This window comes from Talpa occidentalis, unplaced genomic scaffold (assembly GCF_014898055.3).
Source record: "Talpa occidentalis isolate TD23 unplaced genomic scaffold, MPIMG_talOcc4v2.1 talOcc4.15, whole genome shotgun sequence".
In the NCBI taxonomy this organism is placed as follows: Eukaryota; Metazoa; Chordata; class Mammalia; order Eulipotyphla; family Talpidae; genus Talpa; species Talpa occidentalis.
In genome coordinates this window covers 1,161,392-1,182,292 of record NW_023601543.1, presented here as the reverse complement: position 1 = coordinate 1,182,292, position 20,901 = coordinate 1,161,392, and the positions used below count along the sequence as shown (strand labels likewise).

Genomic DNA, 20,901 nt, shown 5'->3' with positions numbered 1-20,901 from the left:
AGTCTCACTCTCCAGCAGAGGCCACCCTGGGGGTTCGGGGGCGGGGGGCGAAGGGAGGGGACGGAAAGGTTCGGGGGGGGGGAATGTGGGGGTCAATCCACTCGGCCTTGCCATCTTCCTGGGGTGGAGAAGAGACAAGCACAGGAAAAGGGGGCAGTCAGGAACACCCCCGCCTGTCCTGCACCCCCAGCTTGGAGTTGAGATTCTCAGCAAGGGCCCCCCAAGTCACCAGCTCCCATGGGAACCCTGGTCCCTCCCGGCTGTGCTCCCAGCCCTCAGCTCAGCGGGGTCTTCCCTGCTCAGCCTTGGCCCAGTGCAGTCCCCCCCGCCTGTAAGCTCCTGGAGGCGCGCCCCCATCTCACCCACCTGGGCGTCACCACGTGGAGGGCTGGCTGGCCGGGAAGCCCGGGTGGCTGTGGCTGGTCATCCTTCGATGCGAGGCCTCCTCGCCCTCAGGGCTCTGCCCCAACTTCCGGATGTGGCGCAGGAAGGAGGTGGCGTTGAAGGCTCGCTGCAGGCAGAGAGCGGTGTCGGGCTCCGCCAGGCCCTGTCCCGAGGCTTCAAAGACCAGCAGGCCGTGGGCAGCCCAGGCCACTGCTCTGACGCAGGGGAGCGCGTGGCCGGGCTGGCACTCTCCGCGCTCACCTTCCAGTGGGTCCGGGCGAAGTTCCTCTGGATCTGCTCGCTGACGGAGCCCAGGATGTCCTTGTCGAAGGCCGCGTCCCCAGAGATCCTAGGGGAGGCTGGGGCTCAGCAAGGGGGGCTGTCTCTGAGCACAGGCCCCTCCGCCCCCCGGTCAGCACAGGCGGGTCTCACTCACCAAAGATGCTGTAAGGCCTGCTGGCAGGTGAACCGCTTCTGGGGGTCTCGCTCCAAGAGGTGCCGGATGAAATCTTTGGCTAGAGCAAGGAGGCCAGGTGAGCGCCGCGGGGCCCGCTCCCCGTCAGCACAGGCCCGCCCGGGCCAGGGGCAGCCTCAAGTTCACCTGATTCTGAGATGTCATCCCAAAAGGGGGAGTCAAACTCGTAGCTGGCCCTCAGGATCTGGCTGAAGAGCTCGGGGTCGCTCTCGTCGTAGAAAGGGGGGTAGCCACACAGCCTGGCACCCACAGATGAATCACTCAGCTGTCCAACCCTCCCCAACCCAGCAGGGAGCAGGCAGGAGGAGAGGAGCCTTGCAGCAGTCACTCACAGGATGTAGGAGATGACACCCAGGGCCCACAAATCTACGGCCTTCCCGTAGGGTTTCTGCTCCAAGAGCTCCGGGGCTGGGGGCCAGAGACAGACAGACGCGCCCGCGCCGAGCACGCCGGCCTCAGTGCTGCGCGTGCCTGCCCTGCCTCGGCCCCACGGCTCCGCCGTGTCCCCTGGCGCCCCGACCCCAGCAAGTCTCAGAGCGCCCCCTCACTTACCCACATAGCCCGGGGTCCCACAGGCGGTGCCCAGCATGTTGCCAGCCTGGATTTTGGAAAGACCAAAGTCGGAGACCATGATCTTGGAGTCCTCGAAGGGCGTGGCATACAGGAGGTTTTCGGGCTGTGACACACGGTGGGCGCCAGAGAAAACAGCCGTCAGCCCAGGCTGGGGCCCGCGGGCCGTAGGCCACGGTGCCCAGGGAGGGGGGCGGGCTGCGGAAGGGAGGGCGGGCACCTTGAGGTCGCGGTGCACGATGCCCAGGCTGTGCAGGTAGGACACAGCGCCAAGGACCTGGCCCACCAGGTGGCTGGCGTCCTTCTCTGTGTAGGAGCCGCGCTCCATGATGCGGTCGAACAGCTCGCCCCCGTCACCCTGGGGAAGCGGGGCTCAGCTGACCCGGGCGCCTGGGTTCCCACTCGCTGCCAGCACCGCCCCCAGCCCGCCCCCTCCTCACAGCTCCATCGCCAGGTAGAGGTGGGAAGGACTCTCGTGGACGTCTTCCAGGGCCACGATGTTGGGGTGGCTGACCCTGCAACGGCAGGAAGCAGCCCTTCGTGGGTATCGGCCGGCCTCGCTGTCCCCACCCCCCGTGAGGGTGGAGAAGGTCAGGGGGCTCTCGGCCCTCTCTTCCCCCCAGCCCTGCCCCTCCCGCAGCACAGGCTGTCCCCACCGCACCCGGCAAGGTGGAGCCCCAGGTCCGGCCTTCCTGGGGGCACCAAGGAGGCAGGGGGAGGGGCGGGACACCCCACTGGGCCGGGCCTGGCCCCTGCACCTTCGGAGCACGGCGATCTCGTTCTCCACCAGGGCCTCCTTGCCTCGAAGCGCCTTCTTGGGGATGCACTTGAGGGCCACAAGGTGTGAGGAGCCCCGCTCCTGGGCGAGCACTACCTCAGAGAAGGCGCCCCTGCGAGAGGAGTCAGGCGGGAAGGGAGGGGCACAGAGGAGAGGGGCCAGCGGGCGACTGGCCCCAAGTGAAGGGGGGAGCCCCACACCCATGACGCCCATCCCCCACGCCAGCCACACTCACAATCACTGGCGCACACTTTCACTGACACTCTCATTTGTTCACACCCATCTCACACACTCACTGGCACACCTTTGATGACACACGCCACACGTCCACACCCCATTTTACACACACTCACTGACACCCCGTTACACCCACCCATCTGCCATCTCACACACATCAACTGGCTGCCACACGCAGGCTCACACTCACGCACACTCACGAGCCGAGCTTCTCTCGGATCTCATAGACGCTGCTGATGTCCTCCGTCTGCTTCTTGATCAGCAGCATGTCTGGGGCAGGCAGAGGACCCAGCCACCCTCAGTGACAGCCACCGCCTCACTGCCGACCGGCCAGAGTGCGCACCCCCCACCGCTCGCCCCTCCCCCACGGCCCAGGGCCTCACTCCCAGCAACTGCCTCCCAGCAGGCCTCCACAGACACCGACCCCCACCACATACCCGGCAGGGCCCAGCACCCCCACACTGACAGCCCCACGGGGATCAGCACCCAGACACCCCCCTTTCGGCGTCTACACGACTCAGCCTCAGCGGCACTTGGCCACCTGCCAGAAGGTTCCATGCACCCCCACCCACAGCACCCAGAGGAACCCCCCACCGGCCCCAGGCCTAGATCTGCCGCCCTCCCCCGGCACAGCGCCCGCCTGCAGGCGCCCCCAAACCACCCATCTGCCCGAGATGCACCTGCGAACCCCGCGCACAGCCGCCGCCAGGGCCACGCACGCGGGCCACCCAGGCTCAGCCCGGCTCTCGGCGCCTCAGGCGGGAGGGACTCGGCCGACAGGCTCCCGCGTCGCGCGCGGCGGGGGCAGCGCGCGTGCGGCCGGGGGCGCGCTGGCGTGACAGGTGTGCGCGGGGGCGCGCGGGGGCTGCGGCGACTACGGACCCGGAATCCCCCGCTCCCGCCCGCGCGCCCGCGCGCCCGCGCGTCCGCGCCCCCAGCGGCCGCTGCCGACCTGGAGCCCGCGCCGCCGCGTCGCCAGGCACCGTGGCCGCGCCGCTCCCCCGCCGCGCCGCCCCCTCCGCGCGCCCCGCCGGCCGCCGAGCGCGCGGTCCCGGGCGCCCTGTCAGGAGATCAGGGTCGGCGCGCCGCCCCTTCCTCCCTGGCCATTCCCATTCGCGCTGCTGCTGGCCGGCTCCAGCACCACCCTCCGCGGCCTCACTGGTTGACCCCAGGGCCTTTGCGTCGCCTGGGTCCTCCCCACACCTCTCTGCGCCCCTCTGTCCACCTGGCTTTCCACCAGCTTTCCAGTCTCTATTCTAGTAGCTCCCCCCACCCCCGTCCAGGCCATGGCTCTACAACAGCCTCCCTCCTTAGCCCCAGCCAGGCCTCTGCCACCTCTGCCAACCTAGCCTGAGCCCCATCGTGCTCCCTTGCTGAGGGCAGCAGCCTCGTCACTGGGCTCCCTCCGTCCCTACCCTTCCCCTCTCCACTAACCCTAACCCCAGCCACTGAGAGTCACACAGGCCTTTTCTTGAGATCCTCTCGCCCCTGGGCTTCAAACCCAGCTCTCCCGGCCACTCCAACTCACAGTGGCCTAAGGGCTGTGTGTGACAGACCCACCTGGCCATCATCGTTCAGGCCATTCCTCTCCACTGTCACCCACCGACAAGTCACACATGCACCTGCCCCAGGGCCTTGCCCTTGGAGACTCTGTCCACAGTGCTCTTCACTCAGATACCTGCCGTACTCGCTCCCTCACTTCGCAGGCTCACCTCAAGTGTCACCTCCTCCAACAGGCCCTCCCTGCCTCTACCTCACTCTCTAGAGCCTGTGCCACTGCAACGTTGCCTTCTTTATCTTGTCCTCCTCACCACAGAGCCGCACAGCCCAGGACTGGCCTCTGATTCTGTCTTCACCGGGGTCTGTGGATCCCCGACATATCAGCCTTCCAGATGGTCTCCAGGGCAGGGCTGAATTTTAAAAAATCACCTTTCCAGACCTGACTCCCGTGTGTCCTCAGTCCCAAATCCAGTGAGTCTGAGAAGGTGCTGCTGGCTTCTAGGCCCCCACCCCTCCCAGTGGCCGCCCCGAGTTCACTGAAGAAGGAGCCAGGGGCCCAGCACTGGCCCTGCTCACCCTTCCCCAGGCTCCCACCCAAAGCACAACAACCAGGCGAAGCGACAGGAAGGCTGCCCCGCACGGGCCGGAAGTCCCGCCGCTGCGGACACCTGAGGGAGCTGACACAAACTGTGTCCCCCGTCCTGCCGCTGTTGCCGCCTCAGTCTGGCGACCATGCTGTGCCTTGCGGGGGAAGTCCCTTGGGAGACTGAGGACACAGCCCCAGGGGGAAAAGTGGGGGCAAGAAGATCCCCGCTTTCAGAGCAATTCTGGCAAGGGAGACCAGGTGGGGAGCGGCAGGGGGACGCAGGCCCTTGCCCAGGGGCTTTCCCTGTGGCTGGACCCAGACAAAAGCTACGTCACCACCGCAGCCGTGACCCCAAGTCACACTGGGGTGGCCAGCGCGCCCTTCACCCGGACCCTACATGGGAGACACGCTGCTGCCAGTCCCACTGTGGGCCGTGTGTGTTGGGGGAGGGGGAAGAGCTTTTCAAAAATCTTTTCTGAGGCCCTCTCACGGAAGACAGGTCACCTTGCAGGGGTCACAGGCCTACAAAGCAGAAAGTCCGCGTCCCCGGGCGGGGGATGCGGTTTCAGACACCCTGTGGAAAGCGTGCTGCAGGGAGGAACAAAGGGCAGCGGGAGTGCCTCCTCGGGCTCCGTGCTCGCTGGCGTCGCTCTGAGGAATGAGGGGACAGACTGCAGGCTGGGGGGGGCCAGAGGACACATCTGGCAAATGAGTGTCTGGCGGTGCACAAAGAGGTCGGAAAACTGTGCCACAAGAAAACAAACCACGCACGAAGACGCCAGAAGACCCGAGCAGGCATCTCGCCAGACAGGACATAGAGCACGCGACGCGCACAGATCAAGCGCAAGGACCCGGGGGACGGCAGCGCCCTGGGGGGTGCCCGACTCTGAGCAAATTGAAAGGACCCTGAGCCAGGCTGGAATGCGGCCCAGGGGAGCGACCCCAACACCGCAGTGGACAAGCGGGTGAGGAACCGCGGACAGCGCGCTGGTGCCAGGGGAAGAGAAGGGCGCACTCGAGCTGCACGAAGCCGCGTCGCTGTGGGAGAGAAGCTGATCTGGACAGGCTCCAAAGCACGGGGTCCCACTTACATGACATTCCAGAAAAAGCCGAGCTGTGGAGACGGTGACCAGATCGGTGTGGAGGGGTAGCGTTTGGCTGGGGGAGTCCCTGGGGGCTGGTGGGGGCCCTGACCTGTGCGACAAGGACAAGAGTGACTCTTCATGTGTAGTGAAAAGTCATCTGGGAGGTCGGGCACCCTGGAAAAGAACGCAGACGACGACCGACAACCCCCGGGGATTGCAGATGCACGAATCCCCCTCGCGGGAGGGGGTCAGGGAAAGGGCCGAGGAAGCCGCTGGGGAGGCGAGCGGAGTCCGTGAACCGGAAGCACCGAGCCCTGACGGGCCGCCTCTCGGCCTCTCGGCCTCTGTCGGGGACGGCAAGGGCTGGTGCCGCAGCCCCTGCTCCTGCGCTGCGCTGCCGCGGGCGGCCGGCGGGGGGCGCCTGGCCGTGGGAGCCAGGCCTCGGCGTGGGGCACGACGCTAGAGCTAGGCAGGGAGAGGCTGGCGTGGCCCCCGCGCCGCGGGCCCGGGCCTCCCAAGCGCGCCCTTGTGCCGCCCGGCCCGCCGCGCCTCCACCTGCTTCTGCAGGTACCTGTGCAGCGTGCACGCGGCCCCGACAGCAGCCGGCCAGGGCCGGGCGCTCGCCGCGCCTCGCTCTGGCGCCCCGGGCCCGGGAGCACGGTGCTGGAAGCCCAGATGAACGGGGCCTTGCTGCAAGGGCTGACTCCACGGCCGTGACAGGAGCCCCCGCCGGGAGAGCATGCGCACTGGCGCTGACGCGGAGGCGGGGAGACGCCGGAGCCCGCGAAGGAGCTCCCGGTGGTCAGAGACGGGATCATTCGAGCTACAGAATCAATGAAGGAGCCCCGGGTTATTACCAAAGTCATGAACCGTGTCTATGGTACAGAAGGGATGTGACCCATGAGCACAGAGGGGCAGGGACGAGCTGCGCAGGCCATGCGCCTGCTGTGGACCCCGCGCGGCCCCTGCTCGGGCGCGGGCTGCGCGGGCCGCCGCGGCCGGGTGAGCCAGGTGCCCGGCACGGCGATGAGTCAGGCGGTGGGCGAGCCGGGACGCGCAGGGAGGGCTGCTCCCTCGGCTCCTCCCAGAGCGCCGCCCGCGGGCCGCCCGCTCCACCGCCAGGGGCCGCGCTCCCGAGCGAGCTCCGCAGGCCCCGGCCAGCCAAGGGGAGCGGGCCACGTGACGGCCGCTGGCACTGCAAAGTCTCGGGCACAAAGACACTAGGGAAAAGGCGAGGGATCCCGGCCGAGCAGACCGCGGGCCTGGCGTGCGGAGGGCCTCCCGCGATGGCTGCTTTTCCACCCGCGCGCCTGCCCAGGGGGGCGCTGGGGGCTGTGTGGGAACTCTCCCAGCTCGCCGGCGACTTGTCCGGACATCGAAAGCCCTCCTCGTAAAAGACTTTTATTAAAACAGGAACGAGGAGCTCACAGCATTAGATGGGACCGGCTCGTGATTCGAATGCCAGGGAAAGGGATCTGCTGTCACCACAGACTTGAAAAGTCTTCCAGGACTTTTGAGTACATTGTCTGAGAGAATCACCCCAGCTGCAAAGGAGCTCATACATGCGGGCGGGCTGCGGCCCCCCCCAAGTTCTACAAACAAAAAACACATGCACAAACCCCTGGGGGAGGGGCGTCTGTGGTGGGCAAGCCACTTGCGCAGGAGTTGGGGACAGGCCACCCCTCCCCAGCCCAGTCATTGACCCTACTCGCCCCCAGCCTCTCCCCTTGTGGACCGGCTGGAAACACAAAAGCCCTTCGAGGTGGCTCTGGCCTTCCCTTTGTTCCCAGCCGGCTCTAATTCCCACACTGCTCTGCCCATAGCCCTCCCCAGGAGGACCCCCCACCCTGCTCCAGCAGCCAGCAGCTGGGGGGGGGGGCCCTGGGGATAGCCCCACCCCATCCCATCCCTCCCAGCCACCCTACTCGCCTGGGGCACCGGTCCAGTTCCCAGCTCAGATCCCCAGGCCTGCCTGGACAATGGGATGCCCCAGCTCGCTCTCCCTCCTGGGCATCCTCCCCGCCTCCTCCTCAGCTCCTCCTCCCACCCCCAACCCCCATGTGCCCCCCTCATGCTAACTGGGCCCTGAAAGATTGTCCCTGCCCGGGGCTTGGCAGGGCCCCGCATAGGACACATCCCCCGGGAGCTGAAGGACCCGTTCTGGGCTGCGCACAGGTCCACGGCCCCCACCCCCTCCTGCTGGTGAGGAAAGTCAGCCTGGCAGGGCTCATCCTGGGTGCCACCCACCCCTCTAGGGCTGCCGGGCAGAGGGCGGTGGCACCTGCACACAGCCCCAGGAACAACCTCCAGGCCCAGGACACTAACTGCCCCGTCAGTCCTCTGCTCCCCCCCACATCCCCCCCTCCCGCAGCTGTTCAGGCTGGCGTTCTGGCAGGCCGCGCCCCGCCCAGGAAGCTTCAGCCTCACTGTGGGGCTGAGGCTGGGCCGGTGAACTTGGGGTGCCACAGAAGCCTACCCTGCCCAGGCAGGAGTGAGAGGCTCAGGAGGTGGGGGTGGGGGCGAGAGGATGCCCACAGGGTAAGGTGCCTGAGCTGGCGTCTGGCCCCTAAGTGTGAGCCCAGTTGGGTGGCTGCTGAGCTGAGTCCAGTGGGACCGCCTGGGTGGGGGTGGGGGAGGGAATTTCAGCAAAGAAGCTGAGCAGGCGTAGGGGGGTGGGGGGAGGGCTGCGTTGGGAGGGGAGCTCTGGAGACTGCTTGCTCAGTGCCGGGAGCCCGCAGGCCAGGTCGTGCCTGATCTTGTAGGTCTTGGAGAAGAATTTCATTTTCTCTCCAGCTCTGGAAAAGTCCAAAGAAGAGAGGGGGACTTGGTGAGGCTGGTGCGATAAAAAGAAGCAAGAGGTGGCCCGGCCAGGAGCAGGAGGCCATGGGGGCCAGGAGAGTCAGAGGGTAGTGTCTGGGGGCCTGTATACCCCACAGACGTGGAGACCCCTGCTCCAAAAGACCAGAGACACCCCGCGAGGGCAGCAGTGTGTCTGTGGGTGGGTGTGTTCCCCCAGACGTCCTCAAGCAGCCACCTCGCCCTTCATGTCTTGTGGGCACCTCCCTCTCAGAGGCCTCCGAACCCACAGAGGCCACAGCAGCCCCAGATGGCAGCTCCCCCCACCTGCCCACACCCCTCCACCCCCACGCCCCATTGTTCTTGCCCCTGGCCTTGGAACCCGCCTCCTCAGGCAGCCAAGCTGGCAAGCGGAGGAGGGCCCCCACCCTCGGCTCCCGGCCGCCTTTCTCAGGCTCCCTTGGCCTTGCTCTCTTCACCTCGGCCCCTCCCGGCACTGGTGGGCATCTACCGGTCAGTCACGCCTTTCTTCCCTGCCCCCTGCCCGCTCCCCTCTTTGGGCCTGCAAGACCTTAAGTCCCCCGCAGGGCCTCGACCCTCCCTGCTTCTTGAGAAGGTGTGCAGGGGTGGCCACTCCTGCATGCCACCCCCTCGCCCTGCAGAGGGGCATGGTCATTTTGCTGGCTGCCCCGGTTGCTCTCCAGTGGGCGCAGGGGTGTCCTCCCCTCAGTGCTGGCCCTGCTGGCCTCGCTGCTCCAGGCTGCCCAGGGGTCATCTGCTTCTCTGTGGCTTCTTTGTCTCCACCAGCTGCAGCCCCAGGCTGGGCCAGAGAAGACTCAAGTGAGAGTCTTCTGATGGCGAGAGCGAGCCTGCCACGTGGCAGGGGTCCCCACGCCCGAGGTGCCTGCCCCATGAGCCCCCACCCACACAGGCTGCTCTGCCAACTGCAGGGGAGAGGGTGCCCCTCCCTCACCTACCCAGCTTCAACTGGCTCAGGCCAGAGCTGATTTTCTTCGTAGAGCCGTGGAGGGCTGAGGGCGCAGATGAACGGGATGAGCCATCTGGGCAGTGCAGAGCGCACCGGGAGCCTGGGGAGCCTGGGACGGGGGAGGGGGTGCTGTTCCCGGCCGCGGGGAACAATGACCCCTTCCTTCCCCACCGCGCGGCCGCTCTTGTCCTGGAAAATTCCGAACAAGCTGCTCGCCCGGCGCTGGGGAGGCTGCAGAGCAACCTTGCTCTTGCTGGGGAGGCCTGGAGGCCCCGGGGGAGGCTCGCCGGTGGTGGGGAACGGGGACCTGGGACGGAGGTGTCCGGGAAGGGCCTGTGCACCTGCCGGGCAGCAGGGGGCAGCCTTGCGCTGTGGCTGTGCGGCTGCGGGCCGGCGCGGCGGAGTGGGGGCGGCGGGGGGCACAAAGAGCCCCCTGGGCAGTTCGGCCCCACAGTGCCCGGACTCTTCTGCCCAGCAGCGCCCCCCGTCCGCCCCCTTAAGGGACGGGCAGAGACCTGTCCGCCGAGGGCTGGGAGCGGACCTTCCGTTGCCGGGGCCGGCGCGGGCGGAGGGCCGAGTGCCAGGGGCAGGCAGGGTGGTACCTGTGGCGAAGGCCCGCGGCCCACCTGCACGCAGAGCCCGCGCCCGAACCTCGCCCGGGGCGGCGGCGGCCAGGCCGGCGGGGGCCCGGGGCCCTCTGCTCCCGGTGGGGCGCAGGCGGGGAGGGACGACTGCGGGCCCGGGTGCTGCAGCGGGCGCCCGCCCTGCCCCCCGCGCGGGGGTCCGAGACGGGCCGCAGACGGGCGGGCCGGAGGGAGCCGGCGGGGCCCCGGCCGCCGGGGACCGCGGGGGGCCGCCGGGGCGGGCGCCTCGAGAGCCGGCGGGCGCGGCCCTGGGGGGGGCCGGCTCGGGGCGCGCGGTGGGCTGCGGACGGGGCGCCGCCCGCGCCCCAGGTAGCCGCCATCCCGCTCCCCGCCGGAGCGGCGTCTCGGCTGCGGGGCGGCGGCGGCGGGGGGCGGAGAGACGGGCGGCGGGGGGAGGGGCGGCGGCGGTGGGGGTGGGGCGCCAGTGACATCACCGGGACTCGCTTCTTAAGCGGCGGCCGGCCGGGCCGGGAGGAGAGCGACGGTCGAGCGCGGGCGAGACGCTGAACCCGCGCGGCCGGACAGCGGCTGGAGCCGCCGCCGCCGGGAAGGAGGGGGCGAGGCGCGCCCGGGCCGCCGCCGCCGCCGCCGCCACCGCCGCCGCCACCGCCGCCGCGGGAGAGCCGGCCGCCGCCGCCGCGGGCCCGGGTGCGGGGCGGCGGGGGGGGGGGCGCGGGCCGCGGCGCCCGGCTCCGGCCGCCGCTGCCCGACCCTGCCCCGGGCGCCCCATGCCGCCCGCGCCCCGCTAGGGTGAGCCGCGGACCCGGGCCGAAGCCGCCGCCGCCCGAGCCGCGGGCAGGAGCCTTGGGAGCCGCCGCCGCCGCCGCCCGGCCGGGCCCCGCCGTCGCCCGCGCGCCCCCGGGCCCCCGACACACATGAGATTCTTCAGGCTCACTTTCAAGTGCTTCGTGGACTGCTTCTGACCGCGACGCCCCCGCCGCCCCGCCCGCCCGCCCGCCGCCCCGACCCCCGGCCCGGCCGCCCCGAGGCCCCCGGGCGGGCCCGCGCCTTCGGGGCCCCCCCCCCCCCGGTGCCGCCGGCGCCCCCCTCCGCCCGCCCGGCCGCAGCGCCCGCCGGGGCCATGGCGAAGAAGAGCGCCGAGAACGGCATCTACAGCGTGTCCGGCGACGAGAAGAAGGGCCCCCTCATCACCCCCGGGCCTGACGGGCCCCCGCCAAGGGCGACGGGCCCCCGGGCCTGGGGGCACCCGGCGGCCGCCTGGCCGTGCCGCCGCGCGAGACCTGGACGCGCCAGATGGACTTCATCATGTCGTGCGTGGGCTTCGCCGTGGGCCTGGGCAACGTGTGGCGCTTCCCCTACCTGTGCTACAAGAACGGCGGAGGTGAGCCCCGCGCGCGCCCCTCCCCCGCCCGCGCCGGCCGGCCGAAGTCCGGCTGGGGAGGCGGCGGGCCGGGGGGCGCTCCGTGCCCGGCCCGTGCCTCCACCCTCGGGCTAGTCATGTGCCTGACAGCGTGGGGGGGGGCCGGCGCCTCCGACTGAAGCCGCGGGGCGGGCCCCCGGACTCCCGGACCTGGGCCGGGAATGATTGGCCACCGAGGTGGGCAGGCGAGCTGGCCTCCTAGGGTGGCTCCCAGAGGTGAGGAGCCCTAGCTGCCCCCGCTGCCGCGCACACAAGTGGCACATTGTGTGGGCCCCCCACGTGTGCACACACGAACACATACACACACAATGGGCCACTGTCCCTCCCCCTGCCCTCCAGCCGGGCCTGGAACACTGGGTGCCTGAGCCAAGCTCAGGAAGCCTGTGGCCTGCCGCTGCCACTAAACCCACGGCCTGCACACCCATGCCCACCCACCCACCCAACTTAGCAACAGCAATGGGCACCCATGTGCCCTGTGACTGCAGGGCTGCCCTGAGCTTGAGGGGAAGCCACTATGAGCAGGTAATGGGTGGGAAACTGAGGCCCAGAGCACAGGCCTCAGCCCAAGGTCACACACAGAGGATGCTGGGACCAGGAGACCTGTAACCTGCACACAAGCCCAGCTTCTGAGTATCAGAGAACTGGGCCAGAAGGGAGGACCATAGCCCCCAGCAAAGAGCTGCCGAGACCCAGCTGCCACCCTGTCCCCCAGCCTCCTGGCCTAAGCCTGCCTCTGGCCCTCACTGCCCTGCCTGCCACCTCCAGAGCCAGCCCACTGACGTTCCCCGCACATACCTACCTCTCCCCTACCTGGTCTCTCTCTGTCCCTGCTCACACACATCTTCACCTCCCTATCCCATGCCACCCAGCCCTTCACCCACCCCGGCAAACATCTGGGCGCTGCAAAGGCAGCAGCTGCCTGTCCTCACCCAAGCTGGGCAGTCCGCAGGCTTGAGCTCCAGCCATGGCGCGCACACAGGCATGCTGCTCCTCCCCGTGCCGCCTGGCAAACAGGGACTGCAACACGAGGGGCGGCCTTGTGTGAGCACGTGTCTCCTTTACCCCGAGAGGCCCCCCAAGGTGGCCATGCAGCTGGCAGCCTTCTGTGCATGGCCCCTCAGCCCATAGCTGGAGCGTCGCAGGGGCTGCCCCCCAACACTCAACTCCCCCCCACGTGTTTTCACCTTGGGCCTCTGAGTCAGTGGCACTGATTCACCAGCGGGAAGTGCTGATGGAGTCGGGGTGGAGCCAGCAGCGGCCGGCCCCCGCCTGGCCTCCCAGAGCTGCTGCAGGCCGTGCTGGCCGCTGGGGCTTCAAGTCAAGCCCCTCCGCTGGGAGCCTGCCCTGCGCCCGCAGCACTGGGACAGCGCCAGAGGCCACCCCATGGCTTCGCCCTGAGCCCCTGCTTCCTCCCCAGGTGTGTTTCTTATTCCCTATGTCCTGATCGCCCTGGTGGGGGGGATCCCCATTTTCTTCTTGGAGATCTCGCTGGGCCAGTTCATGAAGGCCGGCAGCATCAACGTCTGGAACATCTGCCCCCTGTTTAAAGGTGAGCAGCCCAGGGCCCCCCCCCACCTCCCCCAGGGACCCTTCCTTCTTCCGACATCTTGGGTCAGGCTGGACCCCACCTGAAAATCTCTGAGCACAGGTGGGAGACCACATGATGGCCCCCCTAATTACAAAGGGTGCCCCGCAGGACACAAAGGCCACCCCATGACCTTGGGGAGCTCGGGGTGGGGGCGCTCCTCTCCACCAGGGCAGGGGCAGGCCCACAAGCGCGCCGGGCCCACCCAGGCGAGCGGAGGGTGGCTGGCTCTAGCGGCAGCGGCGGCTGCCCTCTCCCACGGCCAGGGGGCCTGCCGCCGCGGCTTGGCTGGGATCCCGCAGCAAGGACCCACCACAAGTTCAGGGTCTGAAGGGGAGGACTGAAGGCAAAGGTCACCTGAGAGTCCTTTCTGAGCAGGCGCCGTCCCTCAAGGCCCTAGGAGGCGGCCGCACAGGGGCTGGGCCTAGAGGCTGCCCACTGAGAGGCTCAGCAGAAGGCCCAGGACCGGCCTGGGGCAGGGTGGCTGTGCAGCAGCGGGCGCCAAGAGGACAGGCGTGTGGGGTGGGCAGCAACAGCACTCGGCGCCCAGATGGGGGCGGGACCCGAGGGACTCTGCCTGGAGTCTGGGGGGGATGGAGGTGGGGGTGGGGGTGAGCAAGGAACTGAGGCTAATGCAGACACAGCCCGGAGTCACCCAGCATTGGGGTGCTGGCAGGAGAGGGCTGGGGGCGCGGGGAGCCCGGAGAGTCTCCAGAGCAAGACCGAGGGGGCCGGGGGGATGGCTGGTGGAGGGGGGCAGGGGCAGACGCAGGGAGCACGGGCGGGCCCTGGCAGGTAGATGACAGGGCGGAGAGCGCCGCGGACACGCAGCCCGTCCGCCCCAGGCCTGGGCTACGCCTCCATGGTGATCGTCTTCTACTGCAACACCTACTACATCATGGTGCTGGCCTGGGGCTTCTACTACCTGGTCAAGTCCTTCACCACCACGCTGCCCTGGGCCACGTGCGGCCACACCTGGAACACGCCCGACTGCGTGGAGATCTTCCGCCACGAAGACTGTGCCAACGCCAGCCTGGCCAACCTCACATGTGACCAGCTCGCTGACCGCCGGTCCCCAGTCATCGAGTTCTGGGAGTGAGTCAGCGCTCGGGGCCGGGCCTGGCCTGTCCCTCGGGCTCCCACGAGTCTGTGTGTGCTGGGCACAGTCTGCACCCCCAGGCCCACCCCGCGTGACGAGCGGTCCTCGCCGCCTGGCCCGCCCCACACCCCCACCCCGGCGAGCCGGGTGACACGGGCCTTGCACCCTCGGCACCATTGCTCCCTCCGGCCACGGTCCCCGGGCGCCCTCCCCGGGTCGCGTCCGCAGCCCGGCGGAGCGCTGGCTGCAGGCAGGGGCACCCGAGTCGGCGGCCACCCCACCACCCCGCCCAGGGCACCCACGAGGCCCCGGGAGGGAACTGGGACACTCGGGGCTGTGGGAGGGGGCAGCTGCCCCGCACACCCCTGGCACGGCTTCGCTCCAGGGCCCGGGGCGCTCTGTGGCTCATCCTCAGGGGCTCCCTCCCCCACCCGCCCCCAGGAATAAAGTCTTGCGCCTCTCCGGGGGTTTGGACGTGCCAGGGGCCCTCAACTGGGAAGTGACCCTGTGTCTGTTGGCCTGCTGGGTGCTGGTCTACTTCTGCGTCTGGAAGGGGGTCAAGTCCACAGGAAAGGTACTGGGAGAGTCTGGCCCAGCGTGTGTCTCTCTGCCAGGGATCCATCTCTGCCACAGAAAAATGACTGGGCAGGGCCAGCACCTGAGGCGGGCAGGGACTTCACTTCAGGCCCCTTGGTCCTCACCCGTTGCCGGACAGTCTCCCCACCCTCCCAGTCCACACCCCTCAGCCCTCTCCCTCAGGGGGCCCGGGCTGTAGCTGCCCCTCCCTCTCATCGGGCACCTCTCACCCCGTGACCCTGGTCTCTCTTCCTTGCTCATTATCTGAGTCTGCTTTGCAGGTCTGGGTGGGCCTCCCTGCCTGCCTGGCCCTGGGGACCCGGGGAGGGGGGGTCCCTCCCTCGGGGGTTCTGACACCTGGTAACAAGACGTGCTGAGGGTGCCCCCAGCAGGGTCCTGCTGAGCTGGCCACCCCCAGGAGCGGGGCAGAGGCCTGTGCTGACTCAGGGCGGGGGGGGACCTGCCCCAGGCCAAGGGCCCCTCCAGGCCTGGGGAGGTGCTGCCTCTGCCCAGCCCCCCTCTTCCTCTGGGGGAGCCGTGGCACTGGGGAGTGAGGGGGCCTGGCCCCTTCCTCCTCACCTCTGATCACAGGTGCCAGCCTAGCCCTCCGGGTGTGGGAGTCTGCTGGGCAGGGCCTGGGGGCGCCGCCACTGGCCCCTCTGAGCCGCCTGCCCCCCAGATCGTGTACTTCACCGCTACATTCCCCTACGTGGTCCTCGTGGTGCTGCTGGTGCGCGGAGTGCTGCTGCCCGGCGCCCTGGATGGCATCGTCTACTATCTCAAGCCCGACTGGTCGAAGCTGGGGTCCCCTCAGGTGAGGTGTCGGCAGAGGGTGGGGGGAGAGGGCTCGCCGCCCTGCAGGCCCCTCATGCCCGCCCTGTGCCGGCTCTTCTCCAGGTGTGGATAGACGCCGGGACCCAGATTTTCTTCTCTTACGCCATCGGCCTGGGGGCCCTCACGGCCCTGGGCAGCTACAATCGCTTCAACAACAACTGCTATAAGTAGGCATCCCTGTCCCCGCCCTGTCCTTGCCTGCCTGGGGGTGGTGGCAGCCTGACCTGCCCCGTCTCCTCCATGCCAGGGACGCCATCATCCTGGCGCTCATCAACAGCGGGACCAGCTTCTTCGCCGGCTTCGTGGTCTTCTCCATCCTGGGCTTCATGGCTGCCGAGCAAGGCGTGCACATCTCCAAGGTGGCAGAATCAGGTAAAGACCCTGAGCCGCCCCCACACACACAGCAGGCGCTGCCATGGCACCTACTGCGCACACGCACACACGGGCAGACATTCCGAGAAAGAAAGGTGCAGACGTACACATCGCATCGCTCAGGCCCGGGCAGGCCGCCGAGTCGCTGCAAGGCACGGCTGTCCCCTGCGAGCACTCATGCGACTGGAGCCCCGCCATCACCCCAGAGACAGCTGGGCCTTTCCAGGGTTCCTGCAGACTTGTGACTGCAGTAGCTGCCGGACACCCCACTCTCGGGCCCTCATGGGCACACCCTCAGGGAGCAGGGCCTTGACTCACGTGCCCAGGCGCTGGCCACCAGGTGTCCGGTGCTGGCCTGGCGGCACACTGCCTCTCCCCTCAGGGCCAGGACTGGCCTTCATCGCCTACCCCCGGGCCGTGACGCTGATGCCCGTGGCCCCGCTCTGGGCTGCCCTATTCTTCTTCATGCTGCTGCTGCTCGGTCTGGACAGTCAGGTTGGCAGGAGGGGACAGAGGGCTGGGGTGGGGAGGGGCAGGGTGGCTGGCCCAGGGGCACGGCCTGAGGGGCCTGGCCACAGTTTGTAGGTGTGGAAGGCTTCATCACCGGCCTGCTCGACCTCCTCCCGGCCTCCTACTACTTCCGTTTCCAAAGGGAGATCTCCGTGGCCCTCTGCTGCGCCCTCTGCTTTGTCATCGACCTCTCCATGGTGACCGATGTGAGTGGCGCAGGGAGGGGCCGCCCTGGGTCTCCACTGCCGCCACCCCTGCCCTGACCTGGCTGTGTCCCCAGGGCGGGATGTACGTCTTCCAGCTGTTCGACTACTACTCAGCCAGCGGCACTACCCTGCTCTGGCAGGCCTTCTGGGAGTGTGTGGTGGTGGCCTGGGTGTACGGTAGGTCCGGGCCGGGGGTGGCCCAGGGGCAGGGATAGGGCGGGGGGTAAGGCGGTCTCCAGCTGCCCCCGCCTCCACACCCCAGGAGCTGACCGCTTCATGGACGACGTGGCCTGCATGATCGGGTACCGACCGTGCCCCTGGATGAAGTGGTGCTGGTCCTTCTTCACCCCGCTGGTCTGCATGGTAAGGGCCGGCACGCTGGGCAGGCCTGGGGGCACCCGGGACCGCCGCTGCCACCACTGACGGGGCTCCTTACAGGGCATCTTCATCTTCAACGCGGTGTACTACAAGCCACTGGTCTACAACAACACTTACGTGTACCCGTGGTGGGGCGAGGCCGTGGGCTGGACCTTCGCGCTCTCCTCCATGCTGTGCGTGCCCCTGCACCTCGTGGGCTGCCTCCTCAGGGCCAAGGGGACCATGGCTGAGGTCAGTCCCCCCCCCCGAGCCCTCCCTCCTGTTGGGTCACGGGAGGGACCGTGGAGGACAGCAGGCCCTCCGGGGCCGCGGCGGGGAGGCACCTGTCCTCACCCCCATGCCCGTGCTAACCATCTGACACCATGTTCTCGGTGCAGGCCCGGCGGCCAAGTGGGTGTCCCGGGCGGGGGTGCGGCCCTGGGTCCCGAGTGGGCGGGAGCGGGGGTAGAGGTGGGGGGGGGCTCACAGGGCTCTCTCCCGCAGCGCTGGCAGCACCTGACACAGCCTGTCTGGGGCCTCCACCACTTGGAGTACAGAGCTCAGGACTCGGATGTCAGGGGCCTGACCACCCTGACCCCAGTGTCTGAGAGCAGCAAAGTCGTGGTGGTGGAGAGCGTCATGTGACGGCCCGCGGCCACGTCACCAGCTCGCCCTCTTGTAGCCATAGCAGCCCCTGCTTTCCCCCCACCCCCATCCCTCTCTCCAGGGGGCCTGCCTTTCCCTGTCACTTTTGGGGTCTGCCTGAGGGGGAAGGGAGGAAGCACCACGCGTGCTACCTAAAATAACTTTTTCCATTTTTAATAAAACGCCAAAAATATCACAACCCACCAAAAATAGATGCCTCCCCGCCCCCCTTAACCAAGCTGCCTCCCAGGCCTGCTGCCCACCCCCGCCCCCACCCCCGCCCAGCCCCGGCCTGCCCGGCCCGGCTCCGCCCAGCGCGCCCTTGGGTCCTCACCTGAGGCCGCGGTGGGCGGGCCGGGAGGGCAGGGAAGGGGAGGGAGGGGCAGCAGGACCAGGCGAATGTTTCAGCCGGGCTACCCCCCCCCCACTCTAGAAGCTTAGAGAGCCAGCCAGCAGCGGAGCCGTGGGGCTCCCGCGCCAGTCGCCGCCGTGGCCAGTGCGAGCTCGTGGGCGAGCGCCAGATGTGAACTGTGCCTGTGGGCGACAAGGCTTGTATTTTGCACATTTTGTAAAAACTCCAGGAGAGAGGTTTCTGCTTGTATATTTCTAAAGAAGAAAACTGCCCTGAAGCCCCTCCCCCCACTCCCGCCCCCGCGACCTCGCTGTCCCCCAGCCAAGGAGTGTGAATCTCTAGATCTAATTTCATAGGCCAAGCAAAGCTTCCCGCTGCGCAAGTCTGTCGAGCGGGTGTGCATGTGTACCCCGGCCCCAGGCTGGGCGGGAAGGTGCACAGGGGGCCTCCAAGGGTGTCCCCGCACACCCTCTTTGCCCCCAAGCCGGCGTCCTGTCCGTCCGGGTCCAGGGCTGCCGGCCCGGCTCGCCGGGGCCGGCCCTCGCCCTGCCCCCCCCCCCCCCCCCCCGGGGCCGGGCACGCCTGCGGGGACCCGAGCTGGGCCCCGGCCCCGGCCCAGGAGGACCTCGGGCGCCGCTCCGGCCCGCGAGCTCAAGGCCCGTGCGCTTTCCACGGCTCGAGTCTTCCACGTAGCAGCTTTAATGAAGCCCCGTCGGTGTCACCTCCATTTCCCAGACAGCCGAGCGGACCCTTCAGAGGCCGCCCCGCGCCCGCACGCGCACCCGCGCCCCGACGTCGCCGGAGGGTGCGGGCGGGGCCGGCGGGGACCCTCTTACTGTGCTAACAGCCACCGCGAACATAGCAATAAAATCCTGTCGTTTTCCATCTCCGCGTCCGCCTGCCCCCCGGCCGGTCCGAGCGGGGCGCCCCGGGCCGGCCGCCGGTGTCGGGGTCTCCGCACCCTGATCCCGCCCTGCCGCGGCAGCTGGGAGCGGGGCGGGAAGGGAGGAAGGAAGGGGCAGGAGGCTGTTCCCCGGGGTCCTGACGCACTCGGGGAGCAAAGGAGAAGCGCTGCTCGACAGGAGCCCCCGGCGGGGGCTCGGAGGTGAGGGCGGCCGGGGGAGAGGGCGGCCTTCCAGGGAAGGGGGTTCCCACGGCGCCACTGAGGTGACCTCCCGAGGGGCAACAGGGGGGAGCTTCCTGCAGAGCCTGGTGGGCAGCCCCCGGGGAGAATCTGGGGAGCGGGGGGTCTGTTCGCGGGGCGCCCAGGTAGGTGGACGGCGAGGGGAGGCTCACGGAGGAGCAGGAGCGTCACCCCAGGGCACAGAGTCAGCAGTTCCCCCAAAGAATGGGCTGGAGAGACACTCGGCAGCCCTGGGCCCGGCTGAGCTCCGCAAGGCACCCTTCTGACTAGCAGTGCCTCGTCGCCTCTGTCTGGCCGCCGCGTCAAGGAGGGAAGAGCCGAGTCGGTGGACCCGTTCGGGTTCTCGGGGGTGGGGCGCAGTGCATAAGAGATGGTGCATAAGAGCAGGGGGAGCTGGGGCCACTCGGTCACCCACTGAGGCCAGCCAGGGCTGGGGATCAATGTTTGGGAGTCTGGGTTTCCTTTGGATGCCCGTCTGGGCAAAGGAAAGGGCGTGGCCTCTGGTACCTCCCAGGTGCCAGTCCCTGCTCTTTCACAAGGTACCATCCCCCCGCTAAGAGGGGGGCTTTGGCCTTTAGCCGAAAGCAGGGTGGGCTCTAGTTTGTGATGTAGCCTCAGTCACACTCTGGTATCACCAAAAAGAACCCGGGGACGGGGAAACGTGGGGGCCGGGGGTCCAGATGCCTCAGCCTAGCAGTCCTGGCTTGACTTGACTAAGCCTTGAGACCCAGAGCCACAGCTCTGGAACATTTTCCCCCTCCACGAACCCTCTGCTCTTGCCCTGCCCACCACCTTAAGGAAGCAGCATGCCAGCTGCTTCCCCACTCTCAAGCAGACTCTCCTAAGAGGCCCTGCCCCCACCAAAGGTCCCTGTGACTCCATGCCACCAAAGGATGGAGCCGGCCTCAGGCTCTCTGGGCTCCCACCCTACTCACGGTGACGCCTCAGTGTCATCACCGCAGCCTGACTGCCACCGTGGCTTGGCTCAGGTACTTGTCACCTCTTGCCAAATGGCCTCCAAGCCACCTGCCACAATGCCACCAAAGACATCACAAGGAGAGGGCTGGACAGGTGGGAGGGCCTGGCCCAGGCCCTGGGAGCAGGGGGGGGGGGCGCGGGGGGGCAGGCACCGCTACTCAGGAACTGGCTCATGTGCTCAAGAGCTGGGACTGAGGGGCCCAGAGGGAGTGGCATCTGCCCTCAAGCAGCTGGCAATGGAGTGGCTGTGGAAAGCTGGGTCCCGTGAGCGGCCCGTTGCCGCGGCTGGCCCTCCAGTATACCTGGGTGGCTGTTCTGGTTTCTAGCTATTAGGGTTTTGCCCGCTTGCTGCCTCATCCCCTGCCAGACAGAGTGCTCTCAAGGCGTGGCTGGGGCAGCTTTTCCCTGGGGCCCAGCCCAGGGCTGGCCAGGGAAGAACCTACAGGTACGCTGCTTAGACTTTGGCCTCTAGAAGTTCAGAGAAGGGTGAGCCCAGGGAGGTCAGGGTAGTCAGGGAGCATTTCCTGGAAAAGTGGGACTAGCCCTCGGCCCTGGCACAGCAACCGAAGGGAGTCAGCTGCGCCCTGCCCCTGACGCCACCACAGACTGGCCGGGGGTGGGGGAGGGGCACGGGGACAGGCCACCAGAAAATGGGTTCATGGCTGGCCGTGAGCACGTAGAACTTCAGCCCTCCCAACTCCAAAAGGAAACACCAAGGTTTTCCCTGAGCCCTCAAAGGTGGCAGAGGGTAAAAGTACCATGTTAAGAACAGAACAGCGACCATGGTAGCTCCAGGCCCCCTGCCCCAGGCCTGGCTCT

General features: G+C 68.3%; 3 protein-coding genes across 3 annotated transcripts; 1 reads left to right on the top strand and 2 right to left on the bottom strand.

Moving 5' to 3' along the window:
• Positions 1-65: 65 nt before the first annotated feature.
• PNCK (pregnancy up-regulated nonubiquitous CaM kinase) lies at positions 66-5,868 on the bottom strand. The gene is given in 12 exon segments (XM_037512845.2): positions 66-118; positions 367-511; positions 646-733; positions 821-899; positions 986-1,098; positions 1,192-1,267; positions 1,412-1,535; positions 1,650-1,806; positions 1,870-1,944; positions 2,188-2,319; positions 2,645-2,714; positions 5,622-5,868. Coding segments are annotated over 11 exon segments (1,059 nt in total). The 5' UTR covers positions 5,629-5,868; the 3' UTR covers positions 66-118; positions 367-373.
• Positions 5,869-7,686: 1,818 nt separating this feature from the next.
• LOC129145919 (basic proline-rich protein-like) lies at positions 7,687-10,363 on the bottom strand. Its single transcript, XM_054695950.1, has 3 exons — positions 10,194-10,363; positions 9,389-10,096; positions 7,687-8,410 (listed from the first exon to the last, which is right to left on the bottom strand). The coding sequence occupies exons 1-3, from the start codon at positions 10,361-10,363 to the stop codon at positions 8,182-8,184; spliced, it is 1,107 nt and encodes a 368-aa protein (XP_054551925.1). The 3' UTR covers positions 7,687-8,181.
• A 743-nt stretch (positions 10,364-11,106) lies between these two features.
• SLC6A8 (solute carrier family 6 member 8) lies at positions 11,107-17,801 on the top strand. Its single transcript, XM_037511784.2, is given in 14 exon segments — positions 11,107-11,209; positions 11,212-11,385; positions 12,842-12,973; positions 13,855-14,104; positions 14,550-14,682; positions 15,364-15,498; positions 15,582-15,685; positions 15,766-15,890; positions 16,273-16,385; positions 16,469-16,606; positions 16,681-16,783; positions 16,869-16,969; positions 17,045-17,215; positions 17,468-17,801. Coding segments are annotated over 14 exon segments (1,905 nt in total). The 5' UTR covers positions 11,107-11,124; the 3' UTR covers positions 17,609-17,801.
• The last annotated feature ends 3,100 nt before the right edge of the window (positions 17,802-20,901 follow it).

Bases quoted from the DNA above. Each gene is read 5' to 3' on its own strand.
- LOC129145919 (XM_054695950.1), bottom strand. From the start codon at position 10,363: ATGGCGGCTACCTGGGGCGCGGGCGGCGCCCCGTCCGCAGCCCACCGC. The intron at 10,097-10,193 runs GCCCGTCTCGGA...CACCGGGAGCAG, and splicing joins CTCCGGCCCGCCCGTCTGCG to AGGGCCCCGGGCCCCCGCCG. The intron at 8,411-9,388 runs GTAGGTGAGGGA...GGACTTTTCCAG, and splicing joins CCTGAGCCAGTTGAAGCTGG to AGCTGGAGAGAAAATGAAAT.